Below are 27985 nucleotides of genomic sequence, written 5' to 3' on the forward strand. Positions count from 1 at the left end.
AAGTAAAACTGATCCTAGCCTAGCCACACTAGGCCAGTGCTAAACCAGTGAGCGCATTAGCATAGCATATTAGCATCGACTTGGGGACAAAGGGCTACTGAAGGGCTGTGGAAAAGAGATCTAAATCCTACATCCCCACGAACAGGCTGCCGGGTTGAATCGCGGGTAAAACGCGACCAGTGAGGCCGACGCGGCGCTATCTATTAGCGCCCGGCGTCACATGCGCGTTGCCAGGGAATTTCACTGATCCCGGCACGCAGCGGGAGAGGATAAAAAGTGAGTGGCTCAGACCACGAGTGTGGCTCGCGTGAATCCGCGAGTCGAAAGTTGCGGCTCCGTTCCGCTGTTAAAAAAAAAAAAAAAAAAAAAAAAAAAATTCTGACAGGATCCTGCGCGCAGGCTGATAACATGCTTGGATTAGGGATGTTTAAGGCAAGTGAAAATTATTCATTTGAGATGGATGAAAGCTGCACTTGTCAAGTCTACCAGTCATGCACTTTAGATATTTCATTTCCCACTCGCCCGCCATGCATAATTTCCCCTCAATGCAAATTTTTTACGCGCCCCGCTTTCGGCGCCGCGTGACAGAAAATGGATCTTTGCCAGTCAATAGGTAAGAAAACAATGCCTTCTTTTTTTCAGGAGGTGTGAGAATCTCATTTTAAGTGACAAAATGTAAACAAACAAGCTTTTAAAAGCATGTGAGGCCCACCAAGGGGCGGGAAAAAAATCCGATCTGTCGGGCCGAGATCTAAGACCGAGAAACTTACTATTCAAATATTATAACGGGCTGATGAGAAGCTCGTTTGTGGTGCGGACGGACCCGATAAATTAGAGGCGCTCTTCTCGTTTACTCATCAGAGTTAATGAGCCTGATCAAATTACCTGGAGGATGGTAATTACAGGCTAGTGGCAGGCGTTTGCCAGGGGGGGCGGAGCTAAAGATGATGCAACTGGCCTTGTGTGCACCCTGGGTCAAAAAACATGAGCTACTGTCTATGGGCAGTTTTTATTTGTTTTGTAATGCTTTTAAATACCGTGCTAGTTATAAAGCACATTGGGTTAGCTTGTGTATGAAACATGGTCTATAAAGCTACCTTGAATTTGGAGCTAGCAAAAATATAATCTCTTTTTCTCCGATGTGCAATAGAACATTGAGGGAGCAATGCTTTATTGTAATTTTATTCCATTTGTTAAGGGCTAGAAAAGTACACAGATATTGCCAAAAGAAAATATGTGTGACATATGCAAGATGGCTGGAAATTGCAAAACATTTAAATGTTTTTAGGCTGCTTGTAGGGCTGTCACGACTGAATATTGTTATAATCAATTATTCCGTTGAATAATTGAAAAATCTGATACAAAATTTCATTTTGCGTCAATGTGTATTCCAAGGACTGTCAAACGGTGTCTGCTCTTTTTTCACACTATTTTCTACAAAATTCACTGTTGTGTAGAGGGAAATCCAGAAAAAGAAAATTACCTCAAAATGTCTGTGAAAAAATTCAAAGGAAAAAAACCCAAAATGAGATTAGCAAAAAATCAGTCGTTCTGGACGCTTATCATTTGAATTGATTTTAATTGAATTAACCCAAAAAATATTGATCTAAACTTTAACTTATGAAAAATCAAATCTTGTTTAAATCCTGTATTTAAAGGGACAATGTGCAAGATTTAGACCGTTTTTCATTTAAAAAGGAATACATTATGCGATTATACTTTTCAAACAATGTGTTCTTAATGACCAACAGTATGTTTTAAATATGATCGTAGGTCTAGTTATCATTACATTATATTACATGGGGGGTGGCTGCCATGTCTGTTATAGCTATGGACAATGGTTTATGCAGCACCTCCTGCTGTCCGTCATGAAAAGCGGCCTGAATCTTACGCATTGTACCTTTAAAGGGACAGTGTGTAAGATTTAGACCGTTTTTCATTAAAAAGGAATCAATTAAATGATTGTAAATTTCAAAAACTTGCAAATGAATGTGTTCTTAATGACCAACAGTATGTTTTAAATATAAAGTAGTTATCATGAAATGATATTACATGGAGGGCGGCCATGTTTCTTATAGCTACGGACAATGGTAAATGCAACAGCTGCAGCACCTCCTGCTGTCCGTAATGAAAAACGGTCTCAATCTTACACACTATCCTTTTAAGACAACGATAACGTATACTGATTGAAACCACTTTTAACCTAAACTTAACGACGTATTTTTTATGCATCTTTCATGAGTCTAGGCATACAATTCTAAATATTAATTTACGGTATTAATTTATTTTTAATCGTGAGGGTAAAGGATGGTCGGAGAACGGCTGGCACTGAATGAGTTAAATAGTTAGTAACTATTATAAAGATGTAATCCACAGCTTTTGCCAAATTTCACCAAAACACAAATAGGCAGAAACAGTAATAACATGGAGGACTACTCTGACAGGTGGCCGTAACTTCAAGACCCTGTGCACAACCAAAATATTAGGAACACGCTTGTGTCCCAACCACATTATTAACATATCGCACCCCCCGATTGCCTTACTATGCACACGGAGGCTTTTTGGAATCATTTTGCGTGGGTGTCCCTAACGTGCGTCCCGGTGAGTGGATTTCTCCGGCAAGATTAGGCGAGACTTTTGATCCGGGCGAAGCACTTGACGGCTAATGGCGTATTCTAATGAGCAGCCCGGACACCGGGATTCCATTTCATCGCGCAAATTGTTTCACTTATGAATATTAATGTGCCTCTAATTTGAGGCCGTTGTTAATGCTTGTCGCTCGGCGGGCGGACGGGGTCCCATTCCCGTTTGCGAGCATGTATTGCGCACCCCCTGACACTAAGCCCTCGCCTTTGATTCTTAATTGCACCAGTGCAAGCATTTGCAGGAGACGGGGCGCAAAGCTTTAATTAACTCCGATATCACACGTTGGAGTCTCGACTGTCAGACGCATCACACGCGTGCCATTTCTTCTTCCTCCTCCTCCCCCTTTTTTTTCTTTGCAACGCCAAACATCATCCGAGAAGTCGGTTCCGACTTTGTGATCACCGTTTCATGCATTTCGACGTGAACTCTGTGTCATATCTGTTGCACTTCATTTACAGTTGACTTCTTCTTTTTTATTTTCTGTTTGAGTTGCTGAGACACAAAAACAAAACAAAAGAAAACAGAAGTTTTAAACAAAGAGATTCTTCGGTAAATTAAAGAAAGTAATTTCCGGAGAAATTGTGTGAATGAAAGAACGCTGCATGACTACATTTTTTAAATGTAGAATGAAATGTAGTTTAATTTGGTCGACGAATGTGGGAAAAAACTATCAATATTACTCTACTATTCAATTGTTATTATATATATATATATATATATATATATATATATATATATATATATATATATATATATTATAATATTTAATTAATATTATAAAAATTAAATTAAAATGTAATAATAATGAATGCAGAAATGTGTAAAATGTCTCTTCCACAGGGAATTACAGCATAAAAATTGGGGGATTTTGCCAATGTGATCATTAGTTTTCAAGATGTCCTGAATAAGCTGAATATTTTATTAATCGTGGATTAAGGTCTTTGATTTTTGTCAATAAACCTTTTTTTTTAAGATAATTTTATCGTAAACATTTGGGGTTAATTCCTAATAAATCCCAAATGAACTGAAAACTTTATCTATCAAGGATTCATCTGGCTTTTATTTTGATCATAACTTGATTAATCAGCTTTTTTTAATGGAAATTTTAGCAAAAACATGGATTAATCTTTCATTTTGTCGATGAATCGATTTATCAGACTTAATAATCAAAAGGAGGAGAGTTGATCATTAGTTTCTAAGATGTCCTTAATGAGATTAATATTTTATTAATGATGGATTAATCTTTGATTTTGTCGATGAATTGATTTCCAAAAGAGAGGAATTTTGAAGTAAAAAATTGGGAATTTTGGCAACGTAACATTTTATGACTTGATTAATCTGTATATTTTTTTCAATGATGATTGATCAATTACATTTTTTTTTAATTAGCGCCTAACATATGTATTTTTGTTTTAGGCCAATGTTGATTTTGGACAGAAAAAAAATTCTAACAAATCTGCAAATTAGTTTGAAAAATATTAATGAATAAAATAGCATGTCTTTCCTTCCGATATATTTCCATCGGCGACAGTTATGTGCAACATTGCGTGTGTTATTGTCATGTGTTAATGTGTTATTCTAAATATCCTCTGTCATTGACTATCAAAAATATGTATTGGTTGATCATTGCACTTGTAATTTGAAATGCAAAACAACTGAACTTCTGATTTTCTTTTGTTGTCGAAAATGTGGAATTCGGAGAAAATCTGAAATGGCAGAAATGAGAAAAGTCATTCATCACGCTGACAGTCATTAACACTGTAACATTATTAACACTGTAAATATCACCTAAGGTAGAATGTCTGAACTGAAAAGACGTGTAAAAACGCATTTGGGATTGAATGAGTTAACGCTTTTGAATCTCTTAAAATTTGATGGGTTGAAAATGACTGAGAAATAAGCAAGCAAAATAAGTGGGCGGAATAAAGAAAAATTGATGGCAGAATAACTTGAATACTTTTCGGCTCTCGCACAATAATTCCACCTCACCCGCACACTAATCTTCAATGGATTTATTGGACACCAGAGTTTAAATTTGCTGCAGTCCAGCTTCCGTTTGCGAGCTAAAATGCTAAAAGCGAGGAGTCCGCACATTCAGGTGCGGCACAAGCGTCGTTTAGATGTTAGTAAAGAGTAATGTTTAATTAAAGCCCGTCAGACGTGTGATAAGAGCGCACTATAGTTTCTAAGCCTTGGCCGCCATAAGCTAGCGCCGGCGCTAATCCTCTTTCACGTAACGTCACTGCGTCGGCACGGCTCAAACTTTCTCTTTTTTTTAGCATTTATAAAATTAGCAAAGAAATTAACTGTCTGCAAGTGTGGCAAATTGGATTTTGCAAGTGGTGGCTGTGTGTGCGAGAGAGAAAGAAAGAGAGAGAGAGAGAGAGAAAGAGAGAGAGAGAGAGAGAGAGAGAGAAAGAGAGAGAGAGAGAAAAAGACTGTGTGCATTAGCGCATTGCCAGGCTGCCACCTACAGTACAAAATGGAGGCTGCTCAACACGTGTGGTTTCCTTAATTAACGAGAACCCCCGCGTCCTCGCCCACCCCTCTGTCTTCCTCTCCCGCTAATGTCGTTACAGGAAATTTGTTAAAATCCATTATTGGAATTATTAATGAAATAATTTCAATTTGGCTGGAAGACTGTGGAAGGATTACACGTGTGTCTAATATGCACATAATGCAGCAGGAATTATTTCAACAGCCCGCGACCTACTTTTGACCTCGCGCCACCTGATTGGCTGCGTTTTTTTTGTAAAAGATTAATGACTCATTAAAGTAGCTCACGCAGTCATGTTCGTATTAAAAGATGGAATTTAAAGTAGAAATATAGGACGGAAGGTAGGTAGGTATGTGTGCGTGTGTGAGACAGTGGGAAATTCAACATCCAGGTAAAGTGACAGCAAACTAATGACAACCGCTAGCATATTAAGCTGTGAAATCTAGCGTAACAACTAGCATTCTGTAACTAGCTGCAATAATTAGCATTAACTACGGGGTGATGATTCCCAACATGAAACCTGTCGTTATGCTGCAATTACTAAGATAACTACTAGCATAAATAGAGGTGACAACTAGCATAACAGCTAGCATATCTAGTGGCGAGAACTACCAGAATTACAGGCTAATGACATGATGGATAATGACATGAAAGCATTATGTCATTAATGTGTAATTGCTTAGGTAGCTGCAATAAGGATTTCTGACATGAAGCTTGTAGGTATGCTGCAATTACTAGCACAACTACTAACATGAATAGCTGTGACAACGAGCATAACAAGCTGTGAGAACTAGCATAATTCCGTTCTAATGACATGATGGATTGTGACATGAAAACATCACGTCATCAAGGTGCAGTTACAGTATGCTACGATGGCCTGCATAACAGCTAGCATTACTAAATGCAATATCTAGCATTACATATTGATGACATGATTATTTTTTACAAACTATCATGTTTGCAGTACCTTGCATAATTGCAGGTTAATAACATGATGGTTTCTGACACGAAAGCATCATGTCCCTACCCTGTGGTTAAGTGATAAGTAGCAAAACAGCTAGCACAACTAGCTGTGATGAATAGCATAAAGTAGCTGCTAGCATAACTAGAGGTGACAACTCGAAAAACTATGGCTTGATGACATGGTTGATGAAACGTAGTTCTGCATTGATACCTAGCATGGCAGAAAACTTAACTAGCTCTGATAATTAGCATATCTGTTAGCATAACTACCTGAAATGACTAGCATAATAACAGGTTGACGACATGACTCTTTCCTGTTAAAAAACTCATGTCATTAACCTGGTGTTATGCTGTGATATGTGACATAACAACGAGCATAACTACCTGTGATAACTAGCAAAACTGGCCGTAAAAAAAAAAAAAGCAGAATTTGTTTGATGACCAGGATGGTTTTTGACATGAAACAGTTATAAATTCAATATTCATGAATAGTGATCATAATACTGTGTTTACACTAATGGGTCATATAAGACATACTGCAAAAAAAAAAAAAAAAAAAAACTCTATATATAGACTGATATTTTCTACCACAAAATGCAACTGACAAAATTGCTTAAGATGTGAAAATTGGTGTGCGTGTACTCAGCGTCATGCAAACAATAACCTGAAAATGCCTCAACGTTGTAAGGCAACGCTAAAGAAGCGGAACGTTATTCCACTCGTCGCTTACTCCTCCGACCAAAGAGTTTTGAGATGGAGGATTTCCTCTTAGGTTTCCCTTTCTTTACTCCTATGGTGATGGCAAAAGGAAACAAAAAACACACACAAAATAACTAAAAATGATCTATCAAACTCAAAATATATAGATCAAAAAATACATATTTCACTTTACTTACCCAAATTTTTCATCATTGCATTCAGCTGCTCATCCTCCGCCAATTCCCTAAAAATGACAAAAAAATGCTTTTGTGATAAGTAATAGTAGTGAGTCCACATTTCAGTTAGTAATGCTTCTTTTTTTAATGGGGGGTGTCAATGACATCATCAATTACCCAATGCCAGTTTTGTGTCATCTGCAAAAACAAATCTGTTGTTTAACCTTTACGTAGGTATTTTGCAAATGTATGAAACACTATTGGAAAATGAAGAGATTTTTTTTTTTAATAATATAAGACACCACCACCACCTGAGTCGTTCATCATCTAGGACTTCCACGATGGCATTTCTGCCATCCACGATCTCCACCAGATTGCGCATCAGCATTTCCTCACGCGCTCGCTCCTCAGCCGACTTGACGCCATCTATTGCACCAAACGAGAACGTTGGCCGGAAAAGCGAGACCATGGGAGCGCGCCGGCTTCTCCTACCTGGCTTGTCCAGCAGCCCGCGGAGTTCCTGCTCCACGTGCGGCTGCTGCCGCTCAAGCTCCTGAGTTCTTGCTCTGAAATATCACAAAAGATCTCTGTCGGAAAATGGCCGTCTTGCTCACCAGTCATGGAAAATGTCAAAAATAAATAAATAAATAAAAGCACGATAAAAGCCGATTGATTTCTGTTGTAATCGACTTGAGTGATTTTTCTTTTTAGCTGTGCATGTGTGCGCCCTGGGTCAAAACATTAGATCACTGATGTCAAACTCAAGGCCCGGGGGCCAGATCCGGCCCTCCATATCATTTTATGTGGCCCGCAAAATGCTGATTTGACTTCAGGTTTCTGGCTAAAATAGCAAATTTGCAAGTTTTCTTCAACTTTTAAAAATCCAGAGAGAAAATACAAGCATTTTTTAATTCACAATCAGTTTTTGCCGGCCTCTGATTTCAAAACTTTGTGCGTGTTTTACAAAAGCATTTAAAAAACATTTGACTTCACAGTCATACCGGCCCTCTGACAGAAACTAGAACTACAACGTGGCCCACAGTAAAAATGAGTTTGACACCCCTGCATTAGATACTAACTATGGGCAGTTTTTATTTGTTTAGAAAGATTTGCTATGCTTTTAAATGTTGTGCTTTTACTTTTCAAGCAAATGAGCAAGCTTGTGTATGAAATATGCTCTAAAAATACAATATATATATATATATATATATATATATATATATATATATATATATATACATACATACATACATATATGTATATATATGTATGTATATAAATATGTATACACACACACGCACACACACACACATACGTATAGCTCATAACCCAAATAAACTGAGCAAAGGACAGTTTCTCACGTGTAGACAAGTTCTGACTCCTCCCTGATGAACATTTGCTTTTTCCGGATGAGCTTGAACCAGTCAACCATCAGCGGTTCCATAAGCAGGTCGCCCTGACCCTCTGGAAAGCACCCAAGCAACACAAGGCCATACAATTCTGTGCATGATTTCATTTTTACACCACTATTAAAGAAATATTATATGAATAATTTGAATTGAGTATTGTCCCTGATGTCAATTTAATTAACATTTATCATGTAAAACATAGGCCTTTAGATAGCTTGAGAAGCTAGATAAGTCCACTTCAGATTCCAAACAGAACTGGACCATAACATGCAGGTTATATTTGAAAATACGCCTCATTTTCTGATTATGATTCAAGGTCTATATAATGTAATTATTAGGGATGTTCGATACCACATATTCCCCCCTAGATAAATACTAGTACTCCATTTTTGTCTTTGATATACACCCCCTCGAGCCAAAATAAATAAATAAATAAATAAATAGGCAGATATTTTAAAGCCAGGTGTACGTGTCTCAATATATAATATACAACAACAGGAAACAGTTGTTTAGGTTGAAAAAAAACAAACAATTATGGGTCAGATAAAGGCCAACCCAAAATTTGGGTCCTTTTGTTCCAACTTTCTGGGTTGTTTTGTACAAAACAAGCTCATTTTTGAGGTTGTTGAGGTTGTTGAACAAAATTAGCAATTATGGAGTGTCGTTTTCAACAAAACAACAAATATATATTTTTTTTAATTTAAAAAAAAAAAAAAAAATCAAGCCAGCAAGCCAATATACATTTTCTCTATAGTGTTGTTATTTAAAAAATAATGATGATAATAAACCGCTGTGTGAAGAATTTTTGTTCAAGGTGATGAGGCAAATTAGGATTATTTTTTTTTTATTAAACTTTATGACTTTTCTAAATACGGTAATATGACAAAATGTACTTTTAATATATGCTAAAATGCAATGGTTGGCGCCAACATGTGAATGGTGGGCCGCAAGAGTTCCCCCGGGCCATAGTTTGAATAGCCCTTTTGTCTAAATACAAAGGAGGAGAAAGCGGAGCAAGGAAGACAAGGGACGTACCTTCCTCCCAGCGGCGGAGCTTCCTCTCCAGCGCGACGCCTTCCCTCTCTAGCAACGCCAAGTTGGCTTCGATGCGGTCCAGCTCACGCTCAATCCACTCCGGCGGGATGTGAAAAGACGTGCGCTGATACGAAACAAAGCGCCCATTCAACTCTTATTAATTTTTGTGTTGACACTCCAAAACCACTGGGTGGCACTAGCGACCAATTTATGACATTTGCAGGCCTTTCAGTGACTTTAATGACTGGCTTAGCCTGGACTCATCAAATGTCATATTACTCTAATTATAACATAACACATATTCCTATTTCAATTTCATGAATATATATATATATATATATATATATATATATATATATATATATATATATATATATATATATATATATACAGTGTAGTTATTTTACTATTATCATATTTTTACTTTTCGCACATTTTTCCCTAATTTAATAAATTACTTCAGTATTTTTAGTACTTGAAACAATGAATTACCTTAGTACTTTTAGTACCTAAAGTAAGCAATCGATAGTTCGGTATTTTTAGTAAATAAATGAATCAATTACTTTAGTTTATTTTAATCCTGCCTTAGCAAAAACCTTCAAGAGTTTTGAAAAGATTATAGATGTATACCTACATGGAGTTATACATGCATACAATTGACTGGACTTACAAAAAAAAACAAAAACAAAAACGTAAAACCACGTGTTTGGGATTGAATGAATTAATAGACGTAACAGGGGGACTTACGGAGGTTGGCCTCATTTCAGCACTGGAGACATCCGTGGGTGACAAGTACTTTCCCTTTTTAGCGCCTAAGAGGTAGATGGAATAGGATTAGATGGCAGCTTTTGTAACATTTTATGCGATATATGTAAAAAGTCATATTAACATATAACAAAGGCGCACCCGTGTGTTCAGGTGAGGGTGGACCTGATGGGACGTCTCCCTTGGAGGTCTGCCAGGTACTGAACTCCACAGCTGGTCGTCTTGAAGGGGATTTGACAGGTGAGCGTCTCCTGGGAGGACGAGCTAGAAGGACGACAGGCAGCTTTACGTCTTATTGCTTTGGGCTCGCTTCAATTTTCACCGGATTTTCCATGCAAACAAATAAAGACCTGCTATGTGCTAGGGAAAATTTCAATTTGTCATTGTTTTTCTTTTATTAGCAGCAATCGGTTGAAATTAACAGGGTTGATTTCTATATCATTAAGAACTCTCTTTTTGGGGACTATGTCTATTTAATCAACAGAGGGCCTTCAAACATGGAAAAAAATTAAATAAAATATCGGCCAAATATTTTCCAGTTGACTTTTTACCTTCATATACTCTAAGTCAGGGGTGTCCAAACCTTCTTCTCTGAGGGCCGCAAGCAGAAAAACAGAGAGCTGTAAGGGCCACTTTAATTTTTGTTTTTTGTATAATGTGGCTAATTTTGTATTTTTCTATATAATGCTACCTCAAAGGTTTCCCTTAAAGGAGATGAGGCAAATTAGGATTTTATTTTTGAGACCACTAACAATCATCTACTACCACACTGACTTTATTTACTTTTTCAGATAGCATTTTGGGCCATGTCCAAACATATTTTTAGTATATGTTGCGGGCCGCTAAAATGTCGATGATGGGTGGCAAATGGCCACCGGGCCATAATTTGGACATCTCTGCTCTAAGCATTTGCAACACGTGTGTAAAACTAACATTGGTGTCATTATTCTCAACAGAGGCTGGCTCATGAGTAGTGAAACTTCGCTTGCATACAAGTGACACCTATTGAAATGCATCGGGAGGAAAAAAAAAGCTATCTAATTTATCGTCATTTATCAAATTTATTGGTAATCAGTATTTTTTCTGCCTAAAATTGGCAGTCATACCAAAAAAATCCATGTCAGTTGGCCCCTAATTAAAAAAAAAACCAAAAAAACAAAAAACGAATTGATTCATCAACAAATTAATGAACACAATCACAAATTAAAATCATAATATAATCAGCTCATTCAAGACTTCTCAAAAACTAATTGTCACAAAATTCCCAAATTTTAGGTATTTTCAGGTATAAGTTATATTTTAGGTATTTAGGCCCTCTTTCCACAATTCTTTGACCATTATAATCTGTATTATTTTTCTGCCATAACCGGGCGATCCTTGGAAAAAAAAAAAAAAAATCCACATCAGTTGCCTCCTACTTTATTTCCAGCGTACAATTTTTGTCACACGCTCCAGTGAAGGCCAACAAATCCACAACTGGCATTTCTTTTTTGGAAAAATGTCCACTTGGTTTTGTCATCTTCACATACTACCACTGCTACTGTGCTTCTGGAGCATCTGTGACTTTGGGTGTGTGTGGCTTTATAAGGTGGGGCCTGGCCTGGTGATTGTGTGTGCTCAATCTGGCAGCTTTTATTTATGTTTTTTTGTATGCAATTGAAATATTTGACGAATCATACCAACCCTAGAAGAGACTCACCCGGCTGCATGTCACCAGTTGGTGAAACAGTGACAGGATAAAGTGGCGGTACAGGCACTTGAGTCGACGGGTGCTCCTTTGCGTTATTTGTACTGGAGAAAGCCGTGGAAGTGAAGTCATGGGGATGTTCTTTTCCAGCAAATTCTGCGTCTCCTCTGCACAATAGAAAGAAACACAAAGAGGAAATCACGGCCTTGTCTTGGGACTTGAAAGTGCAGAGAAGCAGGGGTGGAGATGAAAGTCGCAGCGGAGTCATTAGCGGAGGAGAGGAATCGAGGAGACTCGCTGTTAAGAGGACGATAAGCTGAAGGGAAAGTGGAAGCGTAGTTTCGAGATGCCGGCCAGATTAGACAAGATCAAGAGTGACTGCTCTAATAAGCCACTTAGTGATACTGATAGCTTCACCTTGGCGCCTCTGCTTTGGCTTCCACAGCTTTTGGCTTTGGAGGATCTGTTGGCAAAATGGAACGATGGTTGTTGAGGGGATGGCTTCATTTTTGTATCAGGTGCATGAAGGATTTTAAATGTTAAAAAGTACATAGTTTTCACCCCATAAGTGCTCAAGCACTGCCTTGATTTGTACAACGCGCCCTGACACTTACAGCAACAACCAAAAAAAAAGCCTATTTAAGCACCTACAATAAGTATTAATTTGCGTGGCAGAATCAAATGCTGCATTCGCGGAAAATGGGAAATTGGATTTACCCAACTCAGATTGTCCAAGTTCCCACCCCAAAGCGTTTGAGGCTACCTCGTCGAAGGTCAGAAAAAAACGACTTCCCACTGTGCTTGAATGCAGCATACAGTATGACACGCGACTCAGAGCAGTTCTTGGTTTGAAAACAGACGCACTGCTCGCTTCACTTTTACTCGAAAGGTAAGTGAAGCGGAAATAGAAGTGACAAATTCGCAACATCACAACCTTGATCATCAAAGGGTGTTTTCTCACCCTCTGATAGCATGTTTTACTTTTCTTTGGTGTTTGTAGTACTTATACTCTTTGCTCTGATAGCGCCCACCGTGGCTGCCGTGTTCTGTTCGCTGATGGAACAGCACTCTGTTTGTGGTGTCCCCCCCTACAGGTTAGAGGGCACTTGGATGAAAAAATATTTCACCAATGAAAAAAGATTAGAACTCTGTTTTTTAACACTTATATAGTGTACAGTGGCACAAATGTGATGCTAACATTTTCCAAGGTTCAAAAAAGGAAAATAATTGATACATTTTCTCACCTGTGGCAGTCGTTAGCATTTCAATGCTACATTTCATTGTCTCTGGATGATAATTCCTTGCTGGAATTTTGCCGGATTTGACTTTTGGAGGAGTAGCGTTTTCAGCCGGCTTCAAATCTCCAAAGCTGCAGAGTAAAATTCACAAGTCATTGTTTTCAGACTTATTAAAAAAAAAAAAAAAAAAGTTAGAAATTGGATGAAATGACTTACCGTTTTTCTGCCGAGCGAACGGTAAACAGACGTTTGTTGTTATTGTTGCAGTTTTGCTCAGCCAACTTCTTTCCCGCTTTGCACGTCTCGATGTGCACCCATTGCGGTAGCGCCGGGGGAGGCGTCGGCGGCGCTGCTTGGAAAAAGTTCTGCCGGGCCGCCTGAGTCTTCTGCGCCGAGCTGGTCCAGCATTGTGTAGGGGGAACCGGACGGATGGGCTTGGGAGATGGCGTGGGCAGGACGGCGAGGGCGCTTTCCAGGAAGCCTGATGCGGACTCCGGCCGGGTCTTCTCGGGGTGAATGCGGCAAACAAAAGTGTCGGGGTTCTTTCCGGGTTTGTAGCTTCCTGTGTGGAGAGTGGTTGAACACTCGCAGCATCTGGAACAGCGCCATAGGGAGAACAAAAAATATATCAGCAAACTGATTTATTTAATCCCAAAGACGCATTATTAATTAGGGATGAGATTAGGACGGAACGAGATTTTTCATCCCTGCATAGCACAAGATCCTTTTCTGTTGGCCGTTTTTTTTTTTTTTTTTTAAATCAGAATGCACTGCTTGTTACTGTTCTGACAGTAAAACACTCTGCCAATTTTGGTTAGACTGTACTGTAAATTATATACTGTAAATTAGGCGCTAGCTAGCAGCACTCGAGTGCGCTATTTCAGCTGGTGAGAGCAGTCGGATTTACAAAGGCAGTTTAGGAAATGAAAATGACTCTCCAATATTTGATTCTGACAGCTTGACAGTTGCCGTTCGTACTGAGCACTTTTCTCCAAACCAAACTGACTCAAATGTGTTTTGTGGTTCTGATGTCATTTTGTCTCAACCAAAATGCATGGGGAAAAGGTTATTTAATATCTCAATATACATTTACTGTATTTCTCAGACTTTAAACAGCAACTTTTTTCTCATGTTTTGAGCCCTGTGGCTTCCAGTTCAGTGTGGCTTATCTGCATTTGTTTCCTTGTCCCAGAGGATTCGTGTCTCGTCCTATCCCAAGTATTTGTATGTCTTTATAGTCTAGAACTTCAATTCCGGTATTTATTTACAGATGTATTTATTTATTTTAAAGTCTGAAAATGGCTGGTATAGAATGATTTAATGAGCTCAGGTCATTACAATTAGGAGATTTGACACTCGTAAATTAACTCATTCACTGCCAGCCAAGTTGAACTGGACTTTTGATGTCTTTTGCCATCACTGGTATTGAATGAGTTAAGTTGCACATTTTTTATAAATGTTTTAAAAACGTCTTACGTGAAACAACTCCTGTGATAAAGTTTTCCGTCCACAAAGTGCCGCTGAACCAGATGAACGTGACTCTTACAAGCCACACATTTGCTGTTGAGCGTTCCACTTTTGTTGATGGTTGGTTGCTGGAAAACAAGCTTCAAGTTCACAAAGATTGTACAGGTGTAGCTAATGATGTGATCCCACCTGAGCGGATGATTTCGAAAGTTCAGGTGAGGTCCGGCCAGAGGCAGTAGGCGAAGCCGTATTTTTGACGGCGGCCTTGGATGGCAAGGCTTTGGCAAAAACTGGGAGATTTTTCTTCTCTGACGGAGCCTCTTTGGAGCCCTCCGCCGCACGTTTCACTCCTACCCAATCGCAAGAAAAAAAGTTTGACAATGTATTAAGTAACTTTGAAAACTTTTAACATGAAATCTTTTGTCATGTTTATTTAAAAACATTCATTTCCTCAATCCATTTAATTGAATAAGAACTTTAGGAGAAATATTACAGTAGTCAAGACCATTATTACTTTTCATAATGTTTCCTGAAAAAAAATATATAAATATTTTTATATACATACCCAAATGTAGCATTTTTTTTTCTCAAAAGTGAAAGAATTTTTTGTTTTGTTTTGTTCCAATTTGTAGTTCCTGATCATAAAATGGCCACAAGTATCAGCGGCCATCAAAAGTATCAATACCTTGAAATAAGGTATCAACACTGATATCGACAACTGGTATCAGTAGTTGCATATTACTAATTAAAAATATTCAAAACAATTATTTAAAATACATTTTTACTAGATAGCAACATACCTGGTGTTATTAGTTGCCTATCACTAATGAAAAATATTCAAAACAATATTGAAAAAAATACACACACATATATATATATATATATATATATATATATATATATATATATATATATATATATATATATATATATATATATATATATAAAAAATACAGTAATTGTTTTACCACAACAAAATCACAAAAAATAAGAATAAAAATGTGTTTGAAAAAATTAAACAATTGGTTAAGAAATGAATATTTTATTATATGTTGAGTAATACATTTTAAATATTTGAAACAATCATTTACAAATTATATATTATTTTATTAGTAAAATTTAAAGACTAATTTGTTTTTAAAAAATCTCATTTTATTAATAATTTAGAAACAAATTTAATCAACATTGTACAGTATAGTTACTATTTATTTAGTATATGTATTTAAAGAATGATTCAGTACTTTTATTAAATACAGATGTATAGATCTTATAAAAAAAAAAAAAAACTTGGATATGCAGTGCCGTGCCAAGCTAACATATTTGGGATAAACAGCCTGAAAATGGAAACGAAATTAACCGTGTCTCACTTTGCGGTCGCGTTTTGAAGTAGTTGTAATACTGCGAGACATAGGTAAGAATACTGAGTCTGTCGGGGATCCTCAAGGCCACCATGTCCTCTGCGTCCAACAGGGCGGGGATCCCCAACTCCTCCTCGGCCACCTGAAAAGCCTTCACAAGGAAAAACGTCACCAGTGGGACAAAACAATCGTCTTGAAATAGACCGAAGGCTCACTTCCTGCGCATTCGCATGGATACAACACCGAGCAACTTGGACATGATTTTTAAATGTATAATCTGAATGTGACAAGAGGCGCTTTTGTCCAAATTGTTTCTTATCAAACAGCAGAGTAGGAAAGGTGAGACGTCATAAAATATGCAAGGGTATCCGTTACTAAACTCGTGTTTCCTATAGGAGTCTCCGTGACGGTCACGTAAATGCTCTCAGAGCTGTAATTTTTGTGTCAGGAAGTCAACTTTCAACAAGACCCGGCGCGGAGGACTCCTCGCTTGGGAGGAAGTGACAAAAAAGAAAAAAATTACATGTCACAGAAGAGTCCTAGCTGTGGTCGTCAAAGTTTAATATAACAAACGTGCTTGACCTGTATACTGAGAACCAAAATTTGTAAACGTGAAAAGACGCGAAGAAGTTCCTAATTGAAACGCCTGAAGCAGCCATCACCCATTTGTGGAATGGAGCTCAATATTACAGGCCATGAAATACTCAAATGAAGATTAAAAAGTATGCTACATTATACTTTCCCAAGTATTTATCCCAAAAATAAAAACCGAGTAGCTTGTTACTTACTACTAGGGCTGGGCGAGTGTCAACATCAAGTATCGGTAGCGTGTCCTCATAAAAAATTAGAAGAATAAAAGTGGGAAAAAAATGCTATATTGAAATGTATAGTGGTCTCCAAAATATGGCCTGGGGGCCATTTATGGCGCGCCATCGATTATCGATTTTCAGCATCCCGCAACAAATATTAAAAGAGACAAATATTGCTTTTTTTTGTTGTTTTAAATCGTCGCCACCTCTAATAAGAAATTGGTTTATATACTGTAGAGATTTATGCAAAAATAAATAAATAATAAACTATAACAGTTTCTATTCAAGACACTGCGAAGATGAATGACGAGAAGTTCATTTTAGAAACAAAAATCGTTTCTGTATCAGGGTCCAGTTCATGTAACGTTTTTTTAAAAAAATAGATAACACTACAATTTGCTCTTGTTCTGGTCCTGAATGTGATGGGATTGGGTTGATGTTTGGTGAAGGGGTAGATCTAGGTCTAGTGGACTACAAATCTGCTGTGCACATAACATTTCCTTAATCATTTACCTCATTACTTTTAACAGAATGCTTGAACTTGAAGATACGAACACAATTGCTTAGTTGACTGATCTGTTTAATAAATCAGTCAAAGAAGTTTGAAAATGCCCTCACATTCTTTCATTCTTCTGTACGCCGCCCTCAAACAAACAAAAAACTCCTTTAAAAAAAGTTCCTTCCAGCTGCCCTTATCTATCTCGTGCACATTGCTGGGGGTGTGACGTCACAAGTCACATTTTAAAGAGACGAACGAGATGACGTCTCACCAGCTTGTTGTTGCCAAAAACGTCTTCCATGCGGAGAGAGTCGTAGTCTCTGTGCAAACAAAAACACAACAACATAATTCCTCATTCTGGTAATACAACTTAAAAAAAAAAAAAAACTTTTTGTGTTATTTACTCGGCACTACACATTCTCCTAGTTCACAGGTGTCAAACTCAAGGCCCGGGGGCCAAATCCGGTCCGCCACGTCATTTTATGTGGCCCGCGAAAGCAAATCATGTAAGTTTCCATGACCCTTGCTGAACTCAGTTCCGAAACTTTAGCTTATCATATATAATGAAAAATAATGTTGAGATTTTTTGGTTTGTTCTGTTACAGTAATGTAAACAATAAATGAACAAACTAGAATGTTTTACTTCTGATTTCAAAACAACTAAGCCATCAATTTGTTGTGTACAGTAATAATACTGTGAGACAATTTAAAATCGACTTGGTTTCCTCATCATATCGGCCCAATGAAGGAAGTTCTCGCTACAAAATGACAAAAATGAGTTTGACATCCCTGTCCTAGTTAGTGTTTTATCACTTTAAATGTTGTCAGTACACACCGTCCTCTCTTGGAGTAGATGAAGCAGTATTTACTATTGTCAAAATTGGAGTCCGCAAAATAGAATTTTGCTGTAGGTTGCATGAAGAAGTGAACCGCCGGTACTTACATGAGGTCGGGTCTGTGTTTATGAATGAGCGCGCAGAAGGCGAGTCCGCTTCGGAAAGACGTGGTCATGTTGGTGATGTTCACATCCCGGTAGCCGTCACACTGAGAGCGGCACCACTGTTCCAAAGCTTGGATGGCAGACATGCTCCCAAGGTGCTCGATATTTTTTTTCTTTTAAAGAAGTGAGCGAAGTAGAGGGGAAAGAAGCGGTGGAAGTGGGGCAGGAGGCGTAGCTGCGTCCTGTTTTTTGCCGAGTGGGTTTCTGCGCAAAACGATGCGCAACCGATGAAGTTGGCATCGAAAACGAACATGGATATATCCAGGTTTTGTGTGAGGAATTCAATAGAATTCCTCAAACAAAAGTCCAAAACACACCTGTGAGAGTGCCTGTCAAAACATAAACTTATTATAGACGAACTAAAAATATACATCGTACATATATCAATTTGACAAATTAAGTAGGTGCGTGTGGTTCTGCGCAAAGTATGCGCAGCTGCTTATCCGTCACAACCGGTGACCTAAATTCTTCAAAATAATCTAAGTGGCTATCGAAAAATAAATATAAAATAACTATCAGATATTTTCAAATTATAGAGTACACAAATCTCGCTGAATAATTATGGAGGCTTGACGCGCAAATTATGCCTATTCGTCACAAAAAGTGCGATAAATTGTTCACAACTCACCTGTAGACTATCAACTTTAAAAAGGCTACTTGTATGTAGGACTTGTGTGTAGGATTTAGACCGTTTTTAATTAAAAAGGAATAAATCAAATGATCATAAAATTCAAAAACTTACAAATGAATGTGTCCTTGATGACCAACAGTATGTTTTAAATCCAATTGTAGGTCTCGTTATTATTAAATTATATGACATGAGGGGGTGGCACTTCTCCGGAGGCGGCCATGTTTGTTACATCTAAGGACAATGGTAAATGCAACATCTGCAGCGCCTCCTGTAGTCCATAATGAAAAACGGTCTGAATTTAAACACAGGTGTTTAAACAGGTGGCAAAATCCTCCTTACCTTATGGTACAACTAGAAAACACTTTTACACGACACTTGACAAAGACAGAGCAACTGGCACAAAGGGTTAAAAGTGAAACAATAAAACATTTGAATAACATAATATCCATATTGAAATTATTTAAGTGAAAAAAAATAGTCACAAAAGTTCTCAAAATTATTCAAAACTCACCTGTAGAATATCTACAGAACAAGATATATATATATATATATATATATATATATATATATATATATATATATATATATATATATATATATATATATATATATATATTCTTTTAAAATCAGATGAGTCAAAAAGAATAAAGATGAAAAAATAGCAATTTCATCAACTTTTATGTATTTATTTTCCATACAAAAGAAAAAAAAGTATACTTAGCGAATTTAATTTGCTATGGGTATTTTTTGAGAATATAAACCCTCCGATAAATAAGGAAACACCGTAAAGGCAACATATGACATTTGACTTTTACCTTGGTAAACTGTAACGTTTACTTTTTTTCATGAGCAGGATATATTGTTCCCTTTAACACCAGCAAATTTGCTTGCTTGGTTTCTAGCCAAACCCTAAACATGTTGTTATTTTGTCATCTAAATTAGCACGATGACAAATTATGGTACAGTCAATAACATCAAATAAATACTGTAACTTAGTGGGAGAGTAAATCATTTATTTTAGTTTTTAATAGAGGTATAAAGGCTCAGCTATGTTAATTAGTGTCTTACTATACTGCATGCACAAGATGGGCGCTCTATATCGTCTAGTGCATACAGATTCTTAATCGTGTGTGCAAATGTTCTAATCAGGTATTCTGCAGAGTTCCAAGCGTGTAAAAGCTATCTTGCGCAATTAGGATAAAAATGTGTTCACATGATACTGTGCAAACATGTTAAGGTTTATTTTAAAAGCCATCAAATGATAGTACCTAACATTTTCCAAAAATTCATTGGGTGAGGGTGGCGTGGGGTGGGGGACGTAGGGAAACTGGCTTTTACTTTGCGCTGTGTAGTGTAATTGCACATCTACGACATCAGGTGGTGCTGTGGCGCGCTCTGTGGTGCAGGGGTTAGAAACTTTTAAATTGCTGTCAACAATTTTTTGTCTAAATCACGTTATTGATTAAGGTGAAAAATCAGCGCAATGTTTTAAACCTTTTCCCTCAGGTTAAAATATTTAACATATTGGTGTTAAAGTTTCAGATCGATTTACATTATTATTTATTTTTTAGCAACAAACGGTTCAGTTGTGAAAATTGTTTCTCGTTTGAATCAGAATTGACATTTTAAAAAAATATTTGAAGCATTTTAATGCACTTTATTTTTTCGGATTCAGAATAAGCTGTAACCCGCATAAAGTAAACAGTTGCTGAAAGTTGATATAAATGGCTTTTTTTTTCTTTTCTTAATATTAAAAATGATAAACCAATTTTAGATATACAATTTTTAGAGGTAATTATGTCATTTGTTTGTTTTCTCTCTTAGGGACTTTGCAGTGTGAGTGTTTTACTACACTAAATACTGAAGGTGAAGCATAATTAGCCAACATTATTTACAAGGTACACAAAAAGGATTCCTAAAAGGTATTATGAACTTAGACCATATTTGAGATGTGCCTGAGAAGTTCCCGCAACAATCTTTTTTTGCGCCTTGACAGCATGTTTACATCACGTAACGGCGATATGAAAAACAGGAAGCAGGAAAGCGATCAATCACAGTGGACGGCGTCCACTTCCTGCGTTGGAGTGGACGCGACGCCCGGCGACATGCCGACGGCGCCGTTGATCTCGGCTTGGTGCTCCCTGGCTTTGGCCCTGAGCTTGGCGATGCTGCTGGTGCGCAGCTGCTCTGAGCTGTGACCTGTGGCTTTGGCGCCGGCGGCTTTTGTCCACGGGTAGCTGTGGTCGTCTTGGTGAACTCGCGGCCAACGCTCGCCGTCGGAAGCGTCCGAGTGACGTATCAAAGGATGGGATGTTTTATCTCTGGATTCCGTTTTGGGGTGAGGCCCAGCACGCTGGCCCAGAAGCTTCAGCTGACGCCTCATCTTGGCACGTCGGTTTTGGAACCAAACCTTAAAACACATTCACATTATTAGGATACGTTAATGGAAGAAAGATCGTTTCATATCATGTTGAATATTTTGGCCTGTTTGCCAGAAAATTGCGTCACTAATGACAAGTTACAATAGCATTAAGAATCATTTAAACACAATTTGACAAGAAGTTAAAGCATGTTCCAATCAATTTACTATTAATTTGAAAAGAAAAACATACGGTCCCTGTCACAACATTTAAAAAAACTAAACAGTAAATTAAATTTGCTATTACCTGAACTAGAATAAGCGGTCATACTGGAAAAAAAAATACCAAGTAAGTATAAATATATTTCAGGAGTACAAGAAGTGAAAGGACAATTCAAACTTACAATATTTTCTTTTTTAAAAATCATAACAACTGTTTATTAAGTCATTCGCTGCCGGCCAAGTCCAAATTTTTTACTTGTTCAGTTAAAATGGCGTCTGTAGTCGTCGATGGCATTGGATGAGTTAAATAACAGTCACAGTTTTGTATATATATATTTTTTTATAGCTGTAAATAAACTAATCATTAAAATTATTAAAAAAAAATATATCAGAGTAGTAGAACAACATGTTTTGGTTATATACTGAAGTCAGGATCAGGGGTGTAATATAGCGGTATATGAGAGGTGTTCCAATATTGATATTAGTCCAAAATATAATAAATAAATAGATAATAACAATAAAAGCATGTATCGTTCCTACTGGTATCATAGAGGATCGATATTGTACAGTATGTAGTCGAGTCTAAGACATCGTGTTAGTTTCGGAATTGATAAAGTTGTATTGCGACGTCCTTGATCAAGTTTCTTCTGACATTTCATAGAAAAAAAACAACAAAATAAAAGCGTGTATCATTCCTGCTGGTATCATATAGGCTCAATATTAGTATTGGAAAGTACTCTAGCCTGCTATATTGGTTTTGCTTCGAAAGTGAAAAAGTAGTTTTGGCACACCCTTGATCAAGTCACTTCTGACATTTCATAGTTAAAAAAAAATATTACACAAAATACATAATAATAATGTAAGCATGTATCATTCCTACTAGTATCTTATAGGATCTATAGAAGTATCGGTTTTGTTTCGGAAGTGAAAAAGACGGAATGAGAACCCCTGGTAAAAACGAATAAATGAAGTGTAAAAAAAGTGTAAAAACAAAACAAAAAAAAACCAAATCCCACCCCCCAAACTTTCTTCACATCACAATAAAAATTCCATGCAGAAATGAAACCTTTAATCTTTTTTTCATTGCATTTCTTTACCTAAAAAAATAAAAAAAGTAAAAAGTACTCTAGCTATCAATCTAAGTCCGCTAAATAAACAAACAGGCCAGCATAGCTTCCAATGAATCATACTGCAGCTGCTCCAGCCACATATTAGTCTTGGCTAGTGCCAGTTAGCAGGTGTGTAATCTTATACATCCATCTTGTCAAATTTCACTCTGATGACACGTCAACGCCTTATGCATTTTGCTGCACTTTCTCAATACTGTTTGTTAGAAGAGGAACTTGAAAAAGGAAAAAAAAAAAAGGTCGACCTGCACTCTGGCTTCAATGAGGTCCAGTCTGAGGGCCAAGGCCTCCCGCATGAAGACGTCGGGGTAGTGGGTGCTCTCGAAGGCTTTCTCCAGTTCCTCCAGCTGCCAGCTGCTGTAGTTGGCGCGGGCGCGACGCTGCTTCACCGGCCTCTGCTCATCTGGCGGAAGGAAAAAAATAAAAAGCACGGCGGTAAATTAACGCAATCGCCAACGGGTGACAGGAAGTTAATGGCTCCGACTGGCTAATTAGCATAGCGATCATTAGGGTTGCTTCGGCACGGTTTGATAATTGATTGTTCGTCACGAGCTGTTAGCCGGCTTTTGTAAACATTTACACTCGAAGATCACATCTTATTGATGGCAGAATTTGACATTTCAGATGGAGTTCTTAAACTTTCAGGGATTATTACTATTCTCACACCAGATCATCATAACTACAATGTGTGAACCAAAAAGGCTTGACCGATATTTGGCAGTATGAAATTCCAATCACTGATTTGTAAACAAAATGCATAAAGAAACGCAATATGTTCTTGGTCATTATTGCTTACGACTATAAATAAAAAAGAAAAATAAAGTGAATTATAGTCAAAGGCATTGGACTTTTTTGACTCAAAAAAAAAGAGGAAAAATATATGAAGGTGGCAGTTAATTTTCATTAACTTGCAAGCGGGGATGTCAGACTTACATGATATGTTGCAATGCTATTTTAAGAGATAAAATAAACAAATTGCCTAACTGTCTAAGGTCAATTAAACTAACTAACTAATTGTTTATTCCCAATCTCTCTTCTGAACAGATTTACCAACCTCTGATTTAAAAATTAAGTAAATATGTGACCAACACACTTACAAATTATTGTATTTCAGTTTGACACCCCCAAATTAAAATCTGGAATATTTTTTGCAAAACAATCTTGACTTCATTATAAAAGATTTTTTTTTTTTTTAAAGAAAAATAATGGCGTTACCAGAATTTTTTGTAGGTCATAATACTTACAAGGTTTTGTTAAGACAAAAAGTAATAACCTTTTGAGAAAAGTCATATTTTTTAGATACAATATATATATATATATATATATATATATATATATATAATTTTTATTATGCTATCAAAGTTTGTGCATAACATGCGAAGCACGCTCTATTTTTTTAAATATAATTTTACAAAATAATTTTTTTTAAGAGTATATCAATCGTTTTTGAATGTCATGTACATTTATCAAGATTCAAGAGTTTTGTCATATACCTAGTAATACTACACAATGAAATTCTTATTCTGTTCACGTCCCCGAGTATATTACATCCATAATCGAGCAAATAATAAAGTAGGCAATAAAACAAAAACAAAAGAGAGTAATAGAGCAATAAGGGCGGTAATAACGACCACTAATAAATGAATAGACTTACATTCTGAGCATATTACGGAATAGATGGAGTGGAAAAAAATGGATACATATGAGGATGACAGGGCAAAATATCATGTATTTATTACTGTTAGAAAGTGCATTGGTTTGCAGAGATGTCCGATTTATGTGATTTGTCACAGAAATTGATTCTAATTGGCCCAAAAGTGAGATTAGCACAAATAATGGATTTTTTTTTTTGTTTTTTTTGATTATGTTGCCTGTCTTCACATATACATGTGAGTTAGGGGCCCCAAGACCCCTAGCAGCGTTCCGCTGGACTCCCTGAAACATACCCGTGGTAGCGTTTGAACTCACCCGCGACTTCCAGCAGCGGAGGCACGCCGATGGCGTGCGCGGCCAGCAAGAGCGCATCCTTGCACGGCTCGGGCTGCAGGTAAGTCCTCAGGGACTCGTAGCTGATGAAGGGCCCCGCAGGGACCAGGATCTGCCGGGCCGGGAAGGCCGGGAAGAACGGCGCTGCGGGCGAATGGAAAACGGCAGGCAGGAGAGCCGAGACCAGTTGCCCGGGCCCGAACATGGCCGAGGGGATCCGGTTCCGGGTCTGAGTCCTACGCCGGGCGCATCCCAATGGGGGAACAATCTGGCTGGTTCTTTGGTGTTCGGGGGCTCAAAGGTGAGAGCGGTTCAGGTGGTCCCGCCCTCTCTCCTTCAATCCCCTTCCTAGTCACATGACCTCCTCTCACATCTAACCCCGTCTCTCATCAGATCGTCAGTCGCGTTCGGTCGGCAGAGACGCGGCGTGTCGCAACATCTTCTGCCGTCTGAGGTTTCAATCGGTCCCATGGACAGAAACTCAATCGAGAGGTCGTCTGTTCAGACACGCACGCGGCCCGAAAAGTGCTCGCAGGTTTTATCTCTGAAGTCGTCAAACGAGAACCGAGAGGCGGCGGCTTCCAGAATAAACACACACCTGTGAAATGACAACTCCACACTTTTGGTGTTGATGTGGAACAACTTGGCACAATGACGGATGATGTCATTTTTTTTTTCTTTTTAAACAACTGGGTGCTAAGCAGTTAATAGTCTGAAGCAATTACAGATAATTAGTCCGAATTAGACACCTTTGCAACCAAAAGAAGAAAACCTGATTGGTGGATGTCTCCAAAAGATTAGGTATGGGAAATTATGAATAAAAACCCATTTCGAGTATAGAAATTCTTGCGGGGGATATTGATACCAGCCACCAATACTTAAAGGGATACTAAAGCTGATTTAGTCATTTTGAGCAGTAAAAAGTTAATAGTTTTTCATAATTAATTTCGTGTACAAATACCTTTGAAAACAAACCATTGCCACTTTCTGCTGACTGAAAACGAAATCACACAAACTTAAGGATCAAATAATAGCAAATAACCTGTTTTCTGGGTTTGGTCATGTGACATTCGCAAGTTGAGCCGTGATCGGTTGGTACGTGATGTCATTTTCAGACAACGGCAAGTGTCAAAATGTGTTTTGAAAAACACTGATTGGACACAAAACATAACTTTGTCCTAAAACAAATTGTACAATAAATTTGAATTGTTTAAGTCTGCAAATGACGACCTTTAAATTATTTGGATAGAAAAGAAAGACGCTATGTTTGTATTTGAATGCAAATATCAGACTGATATAGCATAATCTGATACTGTTTTATTAGGGTGATAATAGACCATTATCTGGTACCGAGATCGGATTGTCATGCTCTAAGTGAGTAGTCAAAGAGTTTCATTTTCTTTCGATTTCAAAGCTTGTAACGATGAAATCTTTTTGTTTTAATTACATACAAATACATTTTTTTTTATGTGCTGGAGATTCAGTTTTGAATTCGACACCCAAATAAGAGTTAAAAATATCTTTCAGACCGAACAAAAAAAGAAAAAATTGTGCTCCCCAGTGTTATAAATGATCATCTTATTGTCATTGTGATATTGGACCGATAACTGATATAAATATCGTTTTATGACAGGTCCAGTATTAAGAGAGCTACTTTTTATTTCAACGCACGTAATTATTCCATCTTATTGTTTTAATTACCGGGACATACACACACGTGTATTTCCCCCCCCAAAAAAAGTCAAAAATAGCTGTCAAATCTAACTCAACAAACAATGAGTTCCACAATTAGCAACAGGCTAAAACCTCCATTTTGGTAAATTTCTGATTATTTTAAATGTATATGTGATGTGTTTTCACAAAAGTAGGCTTATGTCATGGAGATTATTTTTGAGTTATTGACGACAGCCAGCGCCTGTTGCAGCTAACAGCAGGTCGCGTTAGCTGAGGTTGTTACGGCATTATTTTCAATAAAAGAAGCGAGCGGACTGAACAAACACTCGAGTCCATCCATGTTCACATACAGGAATATTACTAAAACTGAGAGGATCATGTAAAGGTTAATATGATGTCTGATTCAATTAAGAGTGGCAAGGAATGGATCCGAGTGCACCGTTTGGAGAACACGGAAAAGTATTTCATTTGACTCGTTTACTGATTGCAGTCTTTTGGCATAAACACACAATCATAAACTTGGTGGAACCTCTACATTTATAGCAAAATGAATGAAATGAGCGCAATTAAAATCAACCACTTGAAGCACATTCAACATTACACTAATGTTGCGTTTACCGGCCACTCACAATGTGGGAGATCTGAAAAACACTTAACCCGCAACAAACATATGACTTAGGGATATGAACTATGAATTTCTAAAAATGTCTAATATTTATTCTGTTTTGCTATAGTTTTTACATTGTTCAGTAGTTTTTAATCTGACAGTGTAAAACTGAAGAAAAAAAATCCCCCCTAAAATAAATAATTTTAAAATCGTAAAATTCTTCCATTGTTGCCAAAATGTTGCTGCGTCCTATATACGGTAACTTTTACCAGAATTTGTCCGTAAAACTCAGGGTGCATCGTATATTTGGGGAATCGCATCCTCTTTGAGCTACCGCCATGTATCATATATAATTCTGAAGGAAATCAAGTGTGGAATTAGAATATATCAATATGGCAATTTTCATCTTTGAAGACATAAGGCTGATTTCATGAAACCGCATTTCTTATCGAATGGTCAGCTGTTATTTCTTTACAAATTATTGACCAATCTAAAGTGTAAGGAATTGATCGCTAACGTTCGTGATACAATGCTCATGGTTGAAAAACCTATTTTGGGGTTTTCCTGAAAAACGGTGATTTTGGAGGTACGGGGATAGCAAAGATCTTCGGTAATCAAAGTTATGCCGACAAGAAACGTATCAGTGCGAAACGGGCTGTAAATGTGACAGCGATTCACGCAAACTATGAAGAGTGGCGGCAATTCCTCACATCCGGCACGCGTGACGACGTCGACAACATGTTGTCATTATCCCCGAGTGTTTCCAAACACGATTAAAGGCCTTCACCGCATTTTACACAGATTATTAACACTCCGCTAACGCGGCGCGCCAGCTGTGCGCTCGGCGTTGACGGATGGCTGACGACTCGACGGCCGCGGCCAATTAAAACACAGGTGCGCCTCGATTAATCTCGTCGTCTGGAAACGGCCAAAGCATCGGCCTGTCGTCGACGGCGACGCCCGGGCGGCTTTGATCAGCCCGCGGAGTCGGCGACCGGTCCGGGCGCGGGGATGAGTCACGGGGTGGTCATTCTTTTGCCCTCACCTGTGGCCCTTTCATCTGCACCTGTTCAAACACTGATTTAACGCCTTGGCGGAGGCGGATTAGGCTTTCCGCAAGCCTCTCATTCC

The 27985-nt window shown here is 37.8% G+C and overlaps 2 protein-coding genes across 2 annotated transcripts in view; both read right to left on the reverse strand.

The window, feature by feature from the left end:
* The window catches only part of micall2a (mical-like 2a), a 49845-nt gene extending 30472 nt beyond the window's left edge, over positions 1-19373 (reverse strand). Inside the window, exons 1-18 of the mRNA XM_088438116.1 lie at positions 18991-19373; positions 18192-18452; positions 17520-17568; positions 15950-16091; positions 14772-14932; positions 14592-14710; positions 13332-13709; positions 13122-13246; positions 12295-12340; positions 11890-12044; positions 10332-10454; positions 10173-10237; positions 9426-9549; positions 8343-8445; positions 7474-7547; positions 7293-7407; positions 7003-7049; positions 6771-6896 (exon numbers count right to left, since the gene is read on the reverse strand). Coding sequence (XP_088294242.1) covers positions 6817-6896; positions 7003-7049; positions 7293-7407; positions 7474-7547; positions 8343-8445; positions 9426-9549; positions 10173-10237; positions 10332-10454; positions 11890-12044; positions 12295-12340; positions 13122-13246; positions 13332-13709; positions 14592-14710; positions 14772-14932; positions 15950-16091; positions 17520-17568; positions 18192-18334 — 2049 coding nt within the window. The 5' untranslated portion in view covers positions 18335-18452; positions 18991-19373 and the 3' untranslated portion in view covers positions 6771-6816. The remainder of the gene's footprint in view (positions 1-6770; positions 6897-7002; positions 7050-7292; positions 7408-7473; positions 7548-8342; positions 8446-9425; positions 9550-10172; positions 10238-10331; positions 10455-11889; positions 12045-12294; positions 12341-13121; positions 13247-13331; positions 13710-14591; positions 14711-14771; positions 14933-15949; positions 16092-17519; positions 17569-18191; positions 18453-18990) is intronic.
* A 256-nt stretch (positions 19374-19629) lies between these two features.
* Positions 19630-26105, reverse strand: LOC148410312 (uncharacterized). Its single transcript, XM_088437391.1, has 3 exons — positions 24556-26105; positions 22833-22990; positions 19630-21289 (listed from the first exon to the last, which is right to left on the reverse strand). The coding sequence occupies exons 1-3, from the start codon at positions 24776-24778 to the stop codon at positions 20927-20929; spliced, it is 744 nt and encodes a 247-aa protein (XP_088293517.1). The 5' UTR covers positions 24779-26105; the 3' UTR covers positions 19630-20926.
* Between the last annotated feature and the right edge of the window lie 1880 nt (positions 26106-27985).

The sequence above is a fragment of the Hippichthys cyanospilos genome, chromosome 16, assembly GCF_059441005.1.
Source record: "Hippichthys cyanospilos isolate Australia breed blue-spotted pipefish chromosome 16, RoL_Hcya_1.0, whole genome shotgun sequence".
NCBI lineage: Eukaryota > Metazoa > Chordata > Actinopteri > Syngnathiformes > Syngnathidae > Hippichthys > Hippichthys cyanospilos.

Excerpts from the sequence above, each read along its gene's own strand:
- LOC148410312 (XM_088437391.1), bottom strand. The coding sequence starts at position 24,778 with ATGTTCGGGCCCGGGCAACTGGTCTCGGCTCTCCTGCCTGCCGTTTTC. Across the intron at positions 22,991-24,555 it reads TCCGCTGCTGGAAGTCGCGG|ATGAGCAGAGGCCGGTGAAG; the intron begins GTGAGTTCAAAC and ends TCCTTCCGCCAG. Across the intron at positions 21,290-22,832 it reads TCATTGAAGCCAGAGTGCAG|GTTTGGTTCCAAAACCGACG; the intron begins GTCGACCTTTTT and ends ATGTGTTTTAAG.